General features: G+C 36.5%; 1 protein-coding gene across 4 annotated transcripts in view; it reads right to left on the reverse strand.

The window, feature by feature from the left end:
* LOC138333276 (myocyte-specific enhancer factor 2C-like) overlaps positions 1-15769 on the reverse strand; it is a 122720-nt gene that overhangs the window by 32000 nt on the left and 74951 nt on the right. For 3 of the 4 annotated variants that reach the window (XM_069281556.1, XM_069281554.1, XM_069281555.1), the window contains exon 2: positions 9124-9256. In XM_069281556.1, the coding sequence (XP_069137657.1) occupies positions 9124-9177 (54 nt within the window). In that variant the 5' untranslated portion in view covers positions 9178-9256. Of the gene's footprint in view, positions 1-9123; positions 9257-15219; positions 15765-15769 lie in introns of those variants that run through there. The other variant, XM_069281553.1, reaches the window with a different exon arrangement.

Below are 15769 nucleotides of genomic sequence, written 5' to 3' on the forward strand. Positions count from 1 at the left end.
CATGTCCTTAACACTAGGTGTACTTTTGTTCCAGATTATTTTATTCACATAGTGATTTTGACCTTCTGGGAGTTATTCCGACATAATACCTGTACAGAGGTAAATCAATCGTTACATAAATGAAGCATTATCGTTGAGACTGGTTATAACCAACACTACACATATCGTCACCAGCTACACATGTTCTCGCACAGACCCAGGGTCAATATTAGAAGATTTTATGGATTTTATCCCAGAACTTGTCAACCGTCCAGGCTTCTATTGACACGAATGTCATGCTTTACGCAGTAGGTCCACAGAAGCTAAATTACGAGACAATTATAGTCATCAGTTATGTTAGGAACAGAGAATACACAACATTTAAATACATTACTGATTACATGAATTTTTTTTCTGATGCACTGAAGCTAGATTATAGTGTTTTAACCAAGACAACAGATTTGCATTCAGAGCGATAATTCATTACAGTAACTGTAGCCACAAATATATCAACTGTACATGTACAATATAACCTGCAATGGGACAATAGCTTTACAAAGAGTAAAACCTGCCTCAATAGCAACCTCTGTATAAAGACCACCTGCTTAACATCACCAACGTTTGGGGGTTGGAAATGGCCTATTTCAATACAATTTAACCTGTGTATAAAGACCACTTGAATAAAAGACCATTATTTCTTTCTGCCTTGCATGACATGTATAGATAAGTTCATGCATACTGATGGAGGAAAGGATAGAAAGATGGACTAATGGCGAACGAAGAAGAAAAAGATCGGGTGAAGGAATAAACAGACTGGTGGATAAAAATAAGATAGATAGCTTGAGGCATAAAAAAGATTCTGAAAATGATGAATAATGGAATGGAGTGATGAACAGAAGAATGGACAAGATATTGTAATGGAAGATGGAAAGATGGATAGACAAATACACAGCCATGTAGCTATGATATGAGGAGTGATAACACCAGACGTAGACTGACAGTCAAAACAACCACGATGACTTAAAAATGTAATAAAACAAATGGTTTTACTGCACAACTGCATTACCGTTATGTAATAAAGAAAAACAGCAATATCAAACATGAGTCAACATTTTTACAAAATTTCCCTATCTATCCAGTAAATCACTGGAAATGAATAGCATTGCAGTTGAAATCTCAGAGCAGCCATCATCTCCAGTTACAAGGACCTTGGTTCAAATCCCAGTCTAGCCTATTACATTTTAATCGCCAGACAGATTAGCTTGATGCCTGCATATACAGTATGTAATGATAAGGAGTTCAGGGGTGACAGAAACGTCTGCGCGATCAATAGACAAAGCCTTCCAGCAGCCGTAGCTGTATACACTTCCAACACTACCACAACAATATCACATTCTTCAACTTGGCTGTTTAAGGAAAATTTAAACAGACAGAATGAAAGAGAACTTACATCTAAGACATACATCACCTTCTTTGCCTCTAGAGCTAACTTCCGTAGCTATTAGACATCGTAGTGACGTCATTTCTACTATGAATGCCAAGTGATAGAAATCATGTACATGCGGGACCAGTATCCATCAGTAGCTACCTTCATACCAGAGATTTTCTGTGAGATCTCACGTTATCAATGTTGACATAACAATGTATTAATGCTGATTTGTTAATCTGATGGTGGGTTTGACAATAGAGGCTACAAGTTTGTCATACAAAGGGCTTCAATCACTTCATATGGTAACAACAGATATTCCACTACTACAAAATCATTTATATTTGTTAGTTTGAAATGGTAAATTTCCTTTAAAAACATCTATGAAAGGACTCCGGATAAAAAACAATGTTTATATATAGAATTTAATTTCAAGACATTAGTTTTTGTTTTCAAACATATGCTTTTACCAGCAATGTTTCCAGACATTATCAACCAAAGATGTATTTAGAAATTTAATCTATTATGCTAAAATAAGTGTAAATAAAAAACATGTTAGCAATTTATTTTGAATTTCGTTATACATATTAATTAACGTTTCGTAGTTGTTGGTTTTTTTTCAACTCTAAGAAATGTTTAGCTTTGATAGAACTTATGATGCAATTTTCAATGTTCTGCTTATTATTGTACAATCAAAGGGATATTTTGTTCTAGGGAATTTATGATGTGCCTTTCTTAAAAAGACTTCTAATATCCTGCTTATGCTACTCACTTTGTCTCAATACGAATTCATGTCTGCGATTGTTTGACCTCTGGACATGTGACCTTGACCATATAGAATTTTATCATATCTTTGGATATGTGTACTAAATAAACTATGATTAAATACCTAATTAATTATTCTACTTTGTGAAGCGGAACTCTCCTGATAACGTAACCTGTGGAGGTACATAAGGTATAGCTAAGGTGCCTCATTAAATTGTATCAAACAATTAGAATTTGTGACGAGGATAAAGAGGTGTACTGGGTGCCACCCTGATAGGGAATCACATGTCGATTTAACAAGTCTGAGCCCCACCACAGGGTCTAATATTCCCAAGAAGGCTATAAGGTATCTGCTACAATGTATATAATATTGTACTTGGGTAAAATTTCTGATCTGTACCTACATCCACACACGTTTCTATAGACCGTTAGTGTTGTAATACTAGCGTCGTCATCATTGTTGTTAAGTGGGGCGTCAATGTGTTGTCAACTGGTGAATGGTGTTGATTCAAATGGACTTGAGAAAAGTTACCATTTCATAATATTTAAAGGACAGAATATCAGGATTACAAGTTTATAATTCCTTTGGTGTAATTAAAACATTGATTCGGTGTAATTATTACATTGATTCAGTGTAATTATTACATTAATTTGGTGTAATTCATACATTGATTCAGTGTAATTCATACATTGATTCAGTGTAATTCATACATTGATTCGGTGTAATTCATACATTGATTCAATGTAATTATTACACTGATTCGGTGTAATTCATACATTGATTCGGTGTAATTATTACATTGATTCAGTGTAATTATTACATTAATTTGGTGTAATTATTACATTGATTCGTGTGTAATTCATACATTGATTCGGTGTAATTATTACATTGATTCGGTGTAATTCATACATTGATTCGGTGTAATTATTACATTGATTCGGTGTAATTCATACATTGATTCGGTGTAATTATTACATTGATTCAGTGTAATTCATACATTAATTTGGTGTAATTCATACATTGATTCAGTGTAATTCATACATTGATTCAGTGTAATTCATACATTGATTCAATGTAATTATTACACTGATTCGGTGTAATTCATACATTGATTCGGTGTAATTATTACATTGATTCGGTGTAATTCATACATTGATTCAGTGTAATTATTACATTGATTCGGTGTAATTCATACATTGATTCGGTGTAATTATTTACATTGATTCGGTGTAATTCATACATTGATTCGGTGTAATTATTACATTGATTCGGTGTAATTCATACATTGATTCGGTGTAATTATTACATTGATTCGGTGTAATTATTACATTTGTTTGACATTCGGTGCTATAATACATTGATTCGAGTAATTTGGTCAATTGAGGGGATTGATCAGTGGTTGGTCGTTTGATTTGTTTGACATTTACCTCCTTATGGTGGTTGGTTGTTTGATTTGTTTGACATTTACCTCGTTATGGTGGTTGGTTGTTTGGTTTGTTGGACATTAACCTCGTTATGATGGTTGGTTGTTTGGTTTGTTTGACATTTGGGGTGGTTAAGATGTCCCGACATATTACCACAAGCCCTCCACCTCTGGGATGCGGGTTCGAATCCCATGTAGGGCAGTTTTGGTTTTTCAGGATTCATAATTCACAATTTTGATTGGCCTTATGCCTTAGAAGGTTTGTGCAAAATTTCATTGAAATTGCTTCAGCAGTTTTGGAGAAGAAGTCGAAAATGTAAATTGTTTATGGACATACAACGCACGACGCCGGACAAAAGGCGATTAGAATAGGTCACTTGAGACTTCCTCTCAGGTGACCTAAAAAAACAAACAAATGTTTTGACGTTTACTTCATTAGTGGTTGGTTGTTTGGTTTGTTTGACATTTACCTCGTTATGGTGGTTGGTTGTTTGGTTTGTTTGACATTAACCTCGTTATAGTGGTTGGTTGTTTGTTTGTTTGACATTTACCTCGTTATGGTGGTTGGTTGTTTGGTTTTGTTTGACATTGACCTCGTTATGGTGGTTGGTTGTTTGGTTTGTTTGACATTGACCTTGTTATGGTGGTTTGTTGTTTGGTTTGTTTGACATTAACCTCGTTATAGTGGTTGGTTGTTTGGGTTTTTTGACATTACCTCGTTATGGTGGTTGGTTGTTGTTGTTGACATTGACCTCGTTATGGTGGTTGGTTGTTTGTTTGTTTGACATTGACCTCGTTATGGTGGTTGGTTGTTTGGTTTGTTTGACATTGACCTTGTTATGGTGGTTGGTTGTTTGGTTTGTTTGACATTGACCTTGTTATGGTGGTTGGTTGTTTGGTTTGTTTGACATTACCTTGTTATGGTGGTTGGTTGTTTGGTTTGTTTGACATTTACCTCGTTATGGTGGTTGGTTGTTTGGTTTGTTTGACATTGACCTCGTTATGGTGGTTGGTTGTTTGGTTTGTTTGACATTTACCTTGTATATGGTTGGTTGTTTGGTTTGTTTGACATTGACCTTGTATGGTGTTGGTGTGTTGGTTGTTTGGTTTGTTTGACATTTACCTCGTTATGGTGGTTGGTTGTTTGGTTTGTTTGACATTGACCTCGTTTGGTGGTTGGTTGTTTGGTTTGTTTGACATTTACCTCGTTATGGTGGTTGGTTGTTTGGTTTGTTTGACATTGACCTCGTTATGGTGGTTGGTTGTTTGGTTTGTTTGACATTTACCTTGTTATGGTGGTTGGTTGTTTGGTTTGTTTGACATTTACCTCGTTATGGTGGTTGGTTGTTTGGTTTGTTTGACATTTACCTCGTTATGGTTGGTTGGTTGTTTGGTTTGTTTGACATTGACCTCGTTATGGTGGTTGGTTGTTTGGTTTGTTTGACATTGGACCTTGTTATGGTGGTTGGTTGTTTGGTTTGTTTGACATTGACCTCGTTATGGTGGTTGGTTGTTTGGTTTGTTTGACATTTACCTTGTCATGGTGGTTGGTTGTTTGGTTTGTTTGACATTGACCTCGTTATGATGGTTGGTTGTTTGGTTTGTTTGACATTGACCTCGTTATGGTGGTTGGTTGTTTTGTTTGTTTGACATTTACCTTGTTATGGTGGTTGGTTGTTTGGTTTGTTTGACATTTACCTCGTTATGGTGGTTGGTTGTTTGGTTTGTTTGACATTTACCTCGTTATAGTGGTTGGTTGTTTGGTTTGTTTGACATTTACCTCGTTATGGTGGTTGGTTGTTTGGTTTGTTTGACATTTACCTTGTTCATGGTGGTTGGTTGTTTGGTTTGTTTGACATTTACCTTGTTATGGTGGTTGGTTGTTTGGTTTGTTTGACATTGACCTCGTTATGGTGGTTGGTTGTTTGGTTTGTTTGACATTGACCTCGTTATGGTGGTTGGTTGTTTGGTTTGTTTGACATTGACCTCGTTATGGTGGTTGGTTGTTTGGTTTGTTTGACATTGACCTTGTTATGGTGGTTGGTTGTTTGGTTTGTTTGACATTGACCTCGTTATGGTGGTTGGTTGTTTGGTTTGTTTGACATTGACCTCGTTATGGTGGTTGGTTGTTTGGTTTGTTTGACATTTACCTCGTTATAGTGGTTGGTTGTTTGGTTTGTTTGACATTTACCTTGTTATGGTGGTTGGTTGTTTGGTTTGTTTGACATTGACCTCGTTATGGTGGTTGGTTGTTTGGTTTGTTTGACATTGACCTTGTATGGTGGTTGGTTGTTTGTTTGTTTGACATTTACCTCGTTATGGTGGTTGTTGTTGGTTTGTTGTTTGAATTTACCTTGTTATGGTGTGTTGTTTTGTTTGTTGGTTTTTGACATTGACTCGTTATATGGTGGTTGGTTGTTTGGTTTGTTTGACATTTACCTTGTCATGGTGGTTGGTTGTTTGGTTTGTTTGACATTGACCTTGTTATGGTGGTTGGTTGTTTGGTTTGTTTGACATTGACCTTGTTATGGTGGTTGGTTGTTTGGTTTGTTTGACATTGACCTTGTTATGGTGGTTGGTTGTTTGGTTTGTTTGACATTTACCTTGTCATGGTGGTTGGTTGTTTGGTTTGTTTGACATTTACCTCGTTATGGTGGTTGGTTGTTTGATTTGTTTGACATTGACCTCGTTATGGTGGTTGGTTGTTTGGTTTGTTTGACATTGACCTCGTTATGGTGGTTGGTTGTTTGGTTTGTTTGACATTGACCTCGTTATGGTGGTTGGTTGTTTGGTTTGTTTGACATTGACCTCGTTATGGTGGTTGGTTGTTTGGTTTGTTTGACATTGACCTCGTTATGGTGGTTGGTTGTTTGTTTGTTTGACATTTGACCTCGTTATAGTGGTTGGTTTGTTTGGTTTGTTTGACATTGACCTCGTTATGGTGGTTGGTTGTTTGGTTTGTTTGACATTGACCTGTCATGGTGGTTGGTTGTTTGGTTTGTTTGACATTGACCTCGTTATGGTGGTTGGTTGTTTGGTTTGTTTGACATTGACCTCGTTATGGTGGTTGGTTGTTTGGTTTGTTTGACATTGACCTCGTTATGGTGGTTGGTTGTTTGGTTTGTTTGACATTTACCTCGTTATGGTGGTTGGTTGTTTGGTTTGTTTGACATTTACCTTGTTATGGTGGTTGGTTGTTTGGTTTGTTTGACATTGACCTCGTTATGGTGGTTGGTTGTTTGGTTTGTTTGACATTGACCTCGTTATGGTGGTTGGTTGTTTGGTTTGTTTGACATTAACCTCGTTATAGTGGTTGGTTGTTTGATTTGTTTGACATTTACCTTGTCATGGTGGTTGGTTGTTTGGTTTGTTTGACATTGACCTCGTTATGGTGGTTGGTTGTTTGGTTTGTTTGACATTGACCTCGTTATGGTGGTTGGTTGTTTGGTTTGTTTGACATTGACCTCGTTATGGTGGTTGGTTGTTTGGTTTGTTTGACATTTACCTCGTTATGGTGGTTGGTTGTTTGGTTTGTTTGACATTGACCTCGTTATGGTGGTTGGTTGTTTGGTTTGTTTGACATTGACCTCGTTATGGTGGTTGGTTGTTTGGTTTGTTTGACATTGACCTCGTTATGGTGGTTGGTTGTTTGGTTTGTTTGACATTGACCTCGTTATGGTGGTTGGTTGTTTGGTTTGTTTGACATTGACCTCGTTATGGTGGTTGGTTGTTTGGTTTGTTTGACATTGACCTCGTTATGGTGGTTGGTTGTTTGGTTTGTTTGTCATTGACCTCGTTATGGTGGTTGGTTGTTTGGTTTGTTTGACATTGACCTCGTTATGGTGGTGGTTGTTGTTTGGTTGACATTTACCTCGTTATTGTTTGGTTTGACATTTACCTCGTTATGGTGGTTGGTTGGACATATAGTTTGATTAGATGGTAGGTTGGGCATACTGTTGAATAAGGTTTGGCATATATACAGTTTGATATGGTGACTGCATGGTTGTACATTAAGTTTGATATGGTAGCTGCATGGTTGGACATACAGTTTGATATCGTAGCTGCATGGTTTGACATTCAGTTTGATATGAGGGCTGCATGGTTGGACATACATTTTGATATAATGGTTGGTTGGGTTGATATACAAATTGATATAGTGGCAGGTTTGTTGGTTGAATATACAATTTATGGACATTAGTTGGACAATCTATGTCATTGCTTACAATAAAGACAGTTGAAAATAACAGATAGCTTCATATTTCAGGCCATAAAAACATGACATGATGATGCAGCTTCATTGATTGATACTGTAATGATCAATTTTTGAATCCTAACAGGTTTAGGTTAACCAGCCCTTGGATACTGATCGTTTTCTCTCAGCTACACAACCCTTCCATTCATCTTACACCATCACATTGACTGACTCGGAGTCCAATATCAAATTGAGTCAGCCGAGATGCCTTGCTATTTCTGCTGATAATTCCTGCAGTAATCTGAATTTGTGAATGAAGATAGTATATTTTACTGCAGAAGTGGATGTTTTCCTACAGGTGTTTTTGAAGTATCAGATTGGAGTTTTGTACCACAGAATTTTCTTTTATTGTATAGGTTTTTGTACAATTTTATGATTGTTGATGTACATTAAAAGCTCCAATGATGCAATATGTCTCATGTCTGAGTTTTTCAGGAACATATTTATATGCTAAAAAAATGTTAAGAGCTTCCAGTTGCATCCTAGCTCCTTATTCTTAGATGTCCTCAATCAATATGTTGCCATGAAAAGTTGATGTTGTGATCACATTTTGATGACTCAAATCACCAAATTTCTGCAGGTTTAATGTTTGTGTGAACCTACAACCTCTATTCCACAATAGACTCGTCCTCATTTGACCTTGCCTTCGAAAGAGAATTCCCATGATACTAGAATCTTATCAGGCCTCGGAGAAAGCACCACCACACACTCATAGACAATGCATACTCGACTCAAAGTTGAATAAGTGCTTGATGTACGAAATTGCTATAAATAATACATGGCATCTGTCTACCAATAAAATAGATTATGATGTTGATTTTTTATCATAGGTGAAATTTGATAAACGTAATATATAATAATGTATCGGTAAACAATATAAGACTAGATATTTTCTGCAATACATAATTATAAGTCCCAGCCTACATATGAAAACTATTACTGCAAAAGGGTTTTAAGAAACTTTTTTGGTCAAAATCTGGATTTGATAACAGAAAATGTTTATAAAGTTAGTGCTATCATGTCATTATCCCTCTCACTAACTTTCTTCGTAATCTACTAAACAGAACAAAACTTAAATAAGACATCCACTCAAAGACGAAGACAAAAAAGTCTTGATATAGTCAAATGGTCTGTATACAGGTCAAATATTGTTGAAATTGGCCATTAAGGATTCTGAGAAAGTTAATTTATTGAACAGATGGTTGTTTTCAGAGGTAGTCACTATGACAAGTCATGGCTATATTTTCAGTGAATTAAAAGCTTTAAGAATTGCTTACCTGGCGGTTGCGTTCGTCGCCGATGCGGGATATTTGGATTTTTTTTCGTCCCATCCTCACCTTGTCCACCCCACTCCCAGTGTTGCTGCGTTCCTGAGCCACTATTGATGCTTCTCCTACAGAGCTTACAATCCTGAAAATACACAAAATATAACCAAATAAGTATACATAACACCATATAGACCATAACACTCTATAGACCTTAATAAAGGTCACATAGTCAATAATGACCACTTATTAGGGAAAAGCTGGGAAAACAATCTCCATGGTCATGTGGTCTATAGACTAAGCTTAAAACATCTCTCAAGTACACTTTGTGAAAATGCAACTGAACAATTCTTTCAAAACTTTACACCTGGATTTATTCAAACTGTGATTGAACTTTATTTACTCAAGATGATGAATTTTGTCTCACGGCCACCCATTAAACACTTTAAGAAAATTTCAACATTCTAAATTTTAGCTTCACCACCAGGGCTCAGCTAAATGTAGAAATAATGAGTTTATGACTCTAGTTTTGATGAAGGCGTTTCACGTTACTTTACACTTCCAAATAAAGATTTCAGAGATACATTTTACAGTTGGATCATACAAATTTTTGCATTGATGATATTTTTGGAACAAAAATGATGCACAATTTCCGATACAGCACGTCCTGAATGGACATTTCTCAAGATGTCTGGGATGGGAGATATATAGACCACCTTCTCAACTCCATCAAACATCAATATGAAAAACTGTTGAACATTATTTTGAGGTTAGATAAGGGTTATCAAACTATGACAGTCATCATTATTACATCCAACGGTGAATGTAATGGCCTACTAAAGTTATGGGTTTAATAACTAACATTCGCGTTTCAGACAACATCAATACTTATATATATTTGTTGTAACCCTGGGGTCATCATATTTAAAACATTCACATCCTTCAGTCCATCAAGCACATCGGTCGATAATATTAAGATATAGGTACACACCATGTGAAGTAACACTAGGATATAAAGCATTTTGTACATTGGGCGCTATTCATTGCTTATTGACGATGTCTGTTTGGATGCAGCGGCAAATGTTTACATAATGATTTTACATGTTATGCTACACACCCACATCAACACTGAAATCCTGGCCATGATTTTATCATTGGAACTGCAATACATTGTCCCGAAGGACACGCAAACCCAAACAGACATTCTGACAGGATTGTCGCCACCACACGATATATATATACAGTAGCCAGGGGATTTTGTCACCCGTCACCGAGATATAGAGTGTAACCAATGGCGACAGACCGCTGACGTACTCCGTTCGCCCCGGGTTCTATCATTGGTGCAAAATTTATTAGTTCCACAAAATGGCTATAGATTTAATTAAATTCCCTATTAACCCTGAATTTTCCTTCACTTACTCCTGTGTCTAGCATGGTTCATTTTTGCAGTATCAAAACAAACAGGGTGTGAAAATAGACCCACCCACTCTGTCAATACCAGTAATCTCGCAGTCCTCAATCCCTCCGGTCTGAAGCTTCATTTACACCAAGGACACAATATCTACCTAGTAATTGTATATCTGGTCAGCCTGTACAAGCTATGCTTGTACAACATGTATTCATATGAGTTACAAAATAGAATTGCATGAACATTACCTGTACTTCAATTCCATGATAAATCTTTTGGATTTAATGAAATATTATTGAAATGAAAATCTGTACAACTTTATCCGCAAATCATTTATAATATTTTTTATTGGTCAGTGCTAATGCATATCATGGATATTTATTTCATGTTAATCTATTAATCCATGCTTATACCATTACCATAAGAGTGTAAATGCAATAAAGTCAACTGAACTTATAATTGACCGATCACCAGGTGTAATATGGCCATGCCTTATGCTCGTAAATGCACATGTTTCTATTCAATGTCAGAGCAAACATTGTAGAACACAAAATGCAAAGTCATGTGCAGTTTGATTGACAGCTGGCGATCCATTATTTGTTTCTATAGGCAAGACTATTATCTCAGTTGGTCAAGGTGCCATGTAGTCATGGTGATTTCCCTATGCTGTCTGTGAGAAAGCCACCAGCTACTACACAAGATGTCGACACCTCAAGTTCCAACAGAATCATGATCTACTAGCAAAATTTAGAGCAAAAAAAGACACATGGCCTGCAGCGTGCGTAGACATAGCAAAATTAACTTACAGATTTAGAGAGTGACAACTAAGGGAGGTAACTCACAGAAAATTAGACCCAAGGACAGCAACTCGCAGTAGCACATTACAGATCTCAAAACTCACTTTATCCTAAAATATTAATTATATCTTATACACGATGACATACCAAGGGCCGTTTCCGTGTTAATGTAGTCACCCATGCATACTTCAGATTAAAGTGCGCGAGATCACGTACACCAGAAAGAATTGAACCCCGAAGTACAAAATGTCCAATAGCAAGGTCATTAGGGGTGAGCTCAGTAGTAAATATGTATTAGTGAACAAAACCACATGAGAACCATTACAGGATTAATAGTAAAGGGTACTTCATTGTAAATCTGCTATTAATCCCATTAGTTTACAATCCTGCCTGAGCTATAGAACTATGCCAAGTATGTACATCTTGTCTGCTGCTGTCGGCTCAAGGGCTCAGTTTACCTGAATCTGGCCAATTTAATGATGTCCAGTAGATGGAGCAGTCTGCCAGCCACTGCTTCTTTTCGACCATGAATTAGCGAAAAAATGTAAGCTGAACATATATATATCCACTGATCTTGAATCCACCAACCTCAAATCCTCAGCAAACTTAAGTTCAGAATACGGGTAAATATCCACATAAGGTACCCTTTAAGTTCTACCCCTGTTTATATATTGCACAACTGGACAACAACCAGTTACAAGAACAAGATGTGCCTCAATTAGATGTAGTCAGCTAACTACTGGAGTCTAAATAAAAGTGGTGGTGGAGGGGTCCAACGTCCTGAGGGTGCTGGTCGCTAAAGGTTCAGTGGAGGAATCTCAGGTGAATACAAGTAAATAAAAGTGTGGTGGAGAAGTCCAAAGTCCTGAAGTTGCTGGTTGCTGAAGGTTAGGTTGATGAATCCGAGCTGGATAAGTAAATAAAGGGGGTAGTGAAGGGGTCCAACTGAATGATGTCTAAGAAGCGGTAACAGGTAACACACACAAAAAAAGATGATCTTTCACCACAAATATACTAGGGAATTAAGCCATCAAGTATTGTAATCCTAAAGATCCGATGGTCTAATGCTGGAGCACAGATTGGCCAAACTGGATGGTGTTTTTCACACCTCAGGATTAAGTTGTGGTTTGTCTCAAATACCTGCAGTGACCGCTAATGTGTAGTTGCCATGAGGATGCTGTTTCTATTCCAAGGGTGAAATGATGTTACATCAATAAATATCACAGGTATCATGTCCAGAAATATCACAGGTATTTTGTCCAGAAATATCGCAGGTAACGTGTCCAGAAATATCACAGGTATCTTGTCCAGAAATATCATAGGTATTATAACCAGAATTACTTACATGTAAATTAAGGAAAATCCAGAAATATCACAGATTATATGTCCACAAATATCACAGGTAATTATATATGTGTCCATAAACATTACAATTAAAATAGGAAATGCTTAATAATATTGTAGTAGGTTTTAATTGTACATAGTAATACGGTCACCTTCTAGCTTTCGTGCTGGGGAAATTCCCTTAAACTGATCAGTCCGCAGACCAACATACCAATAAGTCTGGGGTCGCAAGTTCGAGCCCGGCTGGCGGCACACTACTCTCGCCATGTTGCAATAAGATGCTATACTTCTGTGTGATGATCATGCATCATCATTTAAAAGAATATTTGCTCTACAAAACTATAATCTTATAATCTGACTGATATTATACTACAAACAGGTGCAATTTATTAGTTTCAGTACACTAGTACATAGCATATTGTACTTGTGTATTGTATGTGCTAGCATGATAAGCATGTGTTTTGAATATGCTGATCGTTTTCAGATTTTTCAGAACCCAGAACTGTCACTGAAGAGGAAACAGAAGCACCCACTCAATAGATCTCTCACACAAAAATTTTATCTGATGGTTTTAAATATAAATTTTTAATAGTACACCTGTTTTAAAGACGGCATTGTAAACACTCTAAAGCATTAAACATTTCTATACACATTTGTAAGACATTTTGAAAATGTCTGCTACAATAAACTGCAAAGTTGTTGGTCCTGAACAAGCAAAGTGTGCAGCACAAAACCCACAAGATTAAACGACTAAGTGATACCATCAAAACATAGCTCAGTATCCCAGCACAAGTAATGCTTCAACATTATATCTACTCCATCATTTATCTTAAGACTTTTGTTCCATAAAATATCCGTTTTGTTTAAAATGAGTTTGACAGGATACATAATCCCTTAGTCATTAGCCTAAGTAACAAGCCGTGCTGTGAAAATCATGGGGAGGGCCATACCACTTAAATTTGATATGAAGTCTTGCTGACATGAAATTCATGTTTGTTTGCATGCAATTTTCTATTAGAAAATAAAACATGTTGGTCACAGCAGTTATGATTCATGAAAACATAGAAGAAAGGCTTGTTTTGTTAATATCTGAATCAGTTTAAATAGAGGAATTTTTCAATGAAATATTCTCCTGATATATTGTTTATCTTTAATTATATTGAAAAATGATTAAACGCTGTTATTTTGAATTTGGTTCCATTGAAAATTTTGGACCAGTTTTGCATGTACTGAAACATCCAACTTCACACTAAACATTGAAACATATCATGCTCTCTAATAAGTCAATGTGAATAAAAAAAAAAAAAATTTTTAATGAGTTCTTGAATAACTCATCGCATTATCAAAGAATTGAAATCATTCAATTTTTTTTCAAATATATGTTTTTTAAGGATTATTCGGTTAACCTTTAACCTCCAGTTTAATTGACATGGCTTTTGACCTAAAAATAATGACAACACAATCTGTCATGCATATATTAGTGATCTGCATTTCAATTAATTTGGGGAAGGAATTTCCGCTCTGACCTTCGTTGACCTCTGTCACCGTGGTTGGCATAAAATGAAACCTCCCCACACCGTGACAAAATCCTCTCCACTCCTCACTATACCTCACATCAAACAAACTCTCATGAATATTCATTGGTCACGGACTGCTGATTAATCAGCGTTGATGTGTGTAGGGCTGGTGGCTCCATCTACATGTACTGTCACCATTACCCTATTAACATGTACTAACCAACCTTTAAGTCAGGCGACTAATGACAGACACGGGACTGCTTTGATTTATCTAGCCTTTAGTGACAGAGTTGATGGTACAAGATATCCATCAAGAACCCGACAGACATTCCTCATAGGCACATAGGCAAACTACTGCTATCAGCAACTGAAAATCTAAAGCAATTATCAAAATTTACCGGCCAATATTAAATTATCGGTAAAAATCGTTACTGTTCATTTATAAATAATAACGGTTGCTGCGTCCACACGTGTGTGTGTGCTGACGGACTACAGCATCAGCTACTAGTTGTTACATCATAATGGTACAATTACACACTGTTGATCAATATACCCCCACATACATTATGTCATACATTACAATTACATAGTTCTGAATATCCTATTTCCTCTATAGCCATCCATAAGCAGAATAAGGACCAAGTGTAACATTTAACCAATACTGCCGTAATTTCATTACAACCCATCGATATACTTAACTGTTCTTGCTATGGGTGATCTAATATGTATGATACATGTTGATATATGTATCATACATGTATTCCAAATTGTTTCTCTATATTTTCAATTTTCTCAAACCAGCAATGTTCATATCTATCATTTTCATCAAATGATGAAATATATCTTAGCAGATGCAAAGACAGGTCAAAAATTGGTCAAAATTAAATGATTCATTGACTGACTACTCCATCCTAGACTGACCACCATTCTACTCCAACATCCACAAGACCACTTCCTTACAGAGGTCATACATCCAAGCAGCTTCGGAGAAAAAGTGAGAACTACTTGAAGGCACTTTACAGGTTTCAATGGTTATACCTACATTGAGCTGGTGTTGTCGGTAGAAACAATTAATAAATCTGTAAATAACTTTTCGGGTCACCAGCTCCAAGGTACTGATCAAGGAAATTCAAGACATCTGAAGCTGTATGTCCAAAGGAGACAATATTATGTGATTAAATGTTGGATGTGGATATAGAACCCTCTTAGGAAATGATTGGAATGACACACAGTGTTCCTGTTGACACATTCGGTGACCGTTCAACATATATTCCAAAGTGAAAAGGCACAATATAATCCTGACAAGACTATAAACATGCGAGTTATCCCAAAAGGCCACCTGTCTTTGAATATTGCACCTCGACTGCTGACACAGCTGAATGTTGCTTCATGTCCGTCAGACTGGCTTTTAAATTTTTCCAATAATCAAAATTATTCTTAGATCAGCATTTTCAGAATTGGAAAAGTGGATAAAGAACTATGTAGATCACAGTGTTGAAGAAGCATGTGTCCATGAGTAAAGTGCCTGTGGGGAGAAATGTCCTTGGCTGGCCAGCAGCTGTGGTAGTGTCCTGATGCTGTTCTGGGAGAGA

Source organism: Argopecten irradians, chromosome 10 (genome assembly GCF_041381155.1).
Source record: "Argopecten irradians isolate NY chromosome 10, Ai_NY, whole genome shotgun sequence".
NCBI classification, from domain to species: domain Eukaryota; kingdom Metazoa; phylum Mollusca; class Bivalvia; order Pectinida; family Pectinidae; genus Argopecten; species Argopecten irradians.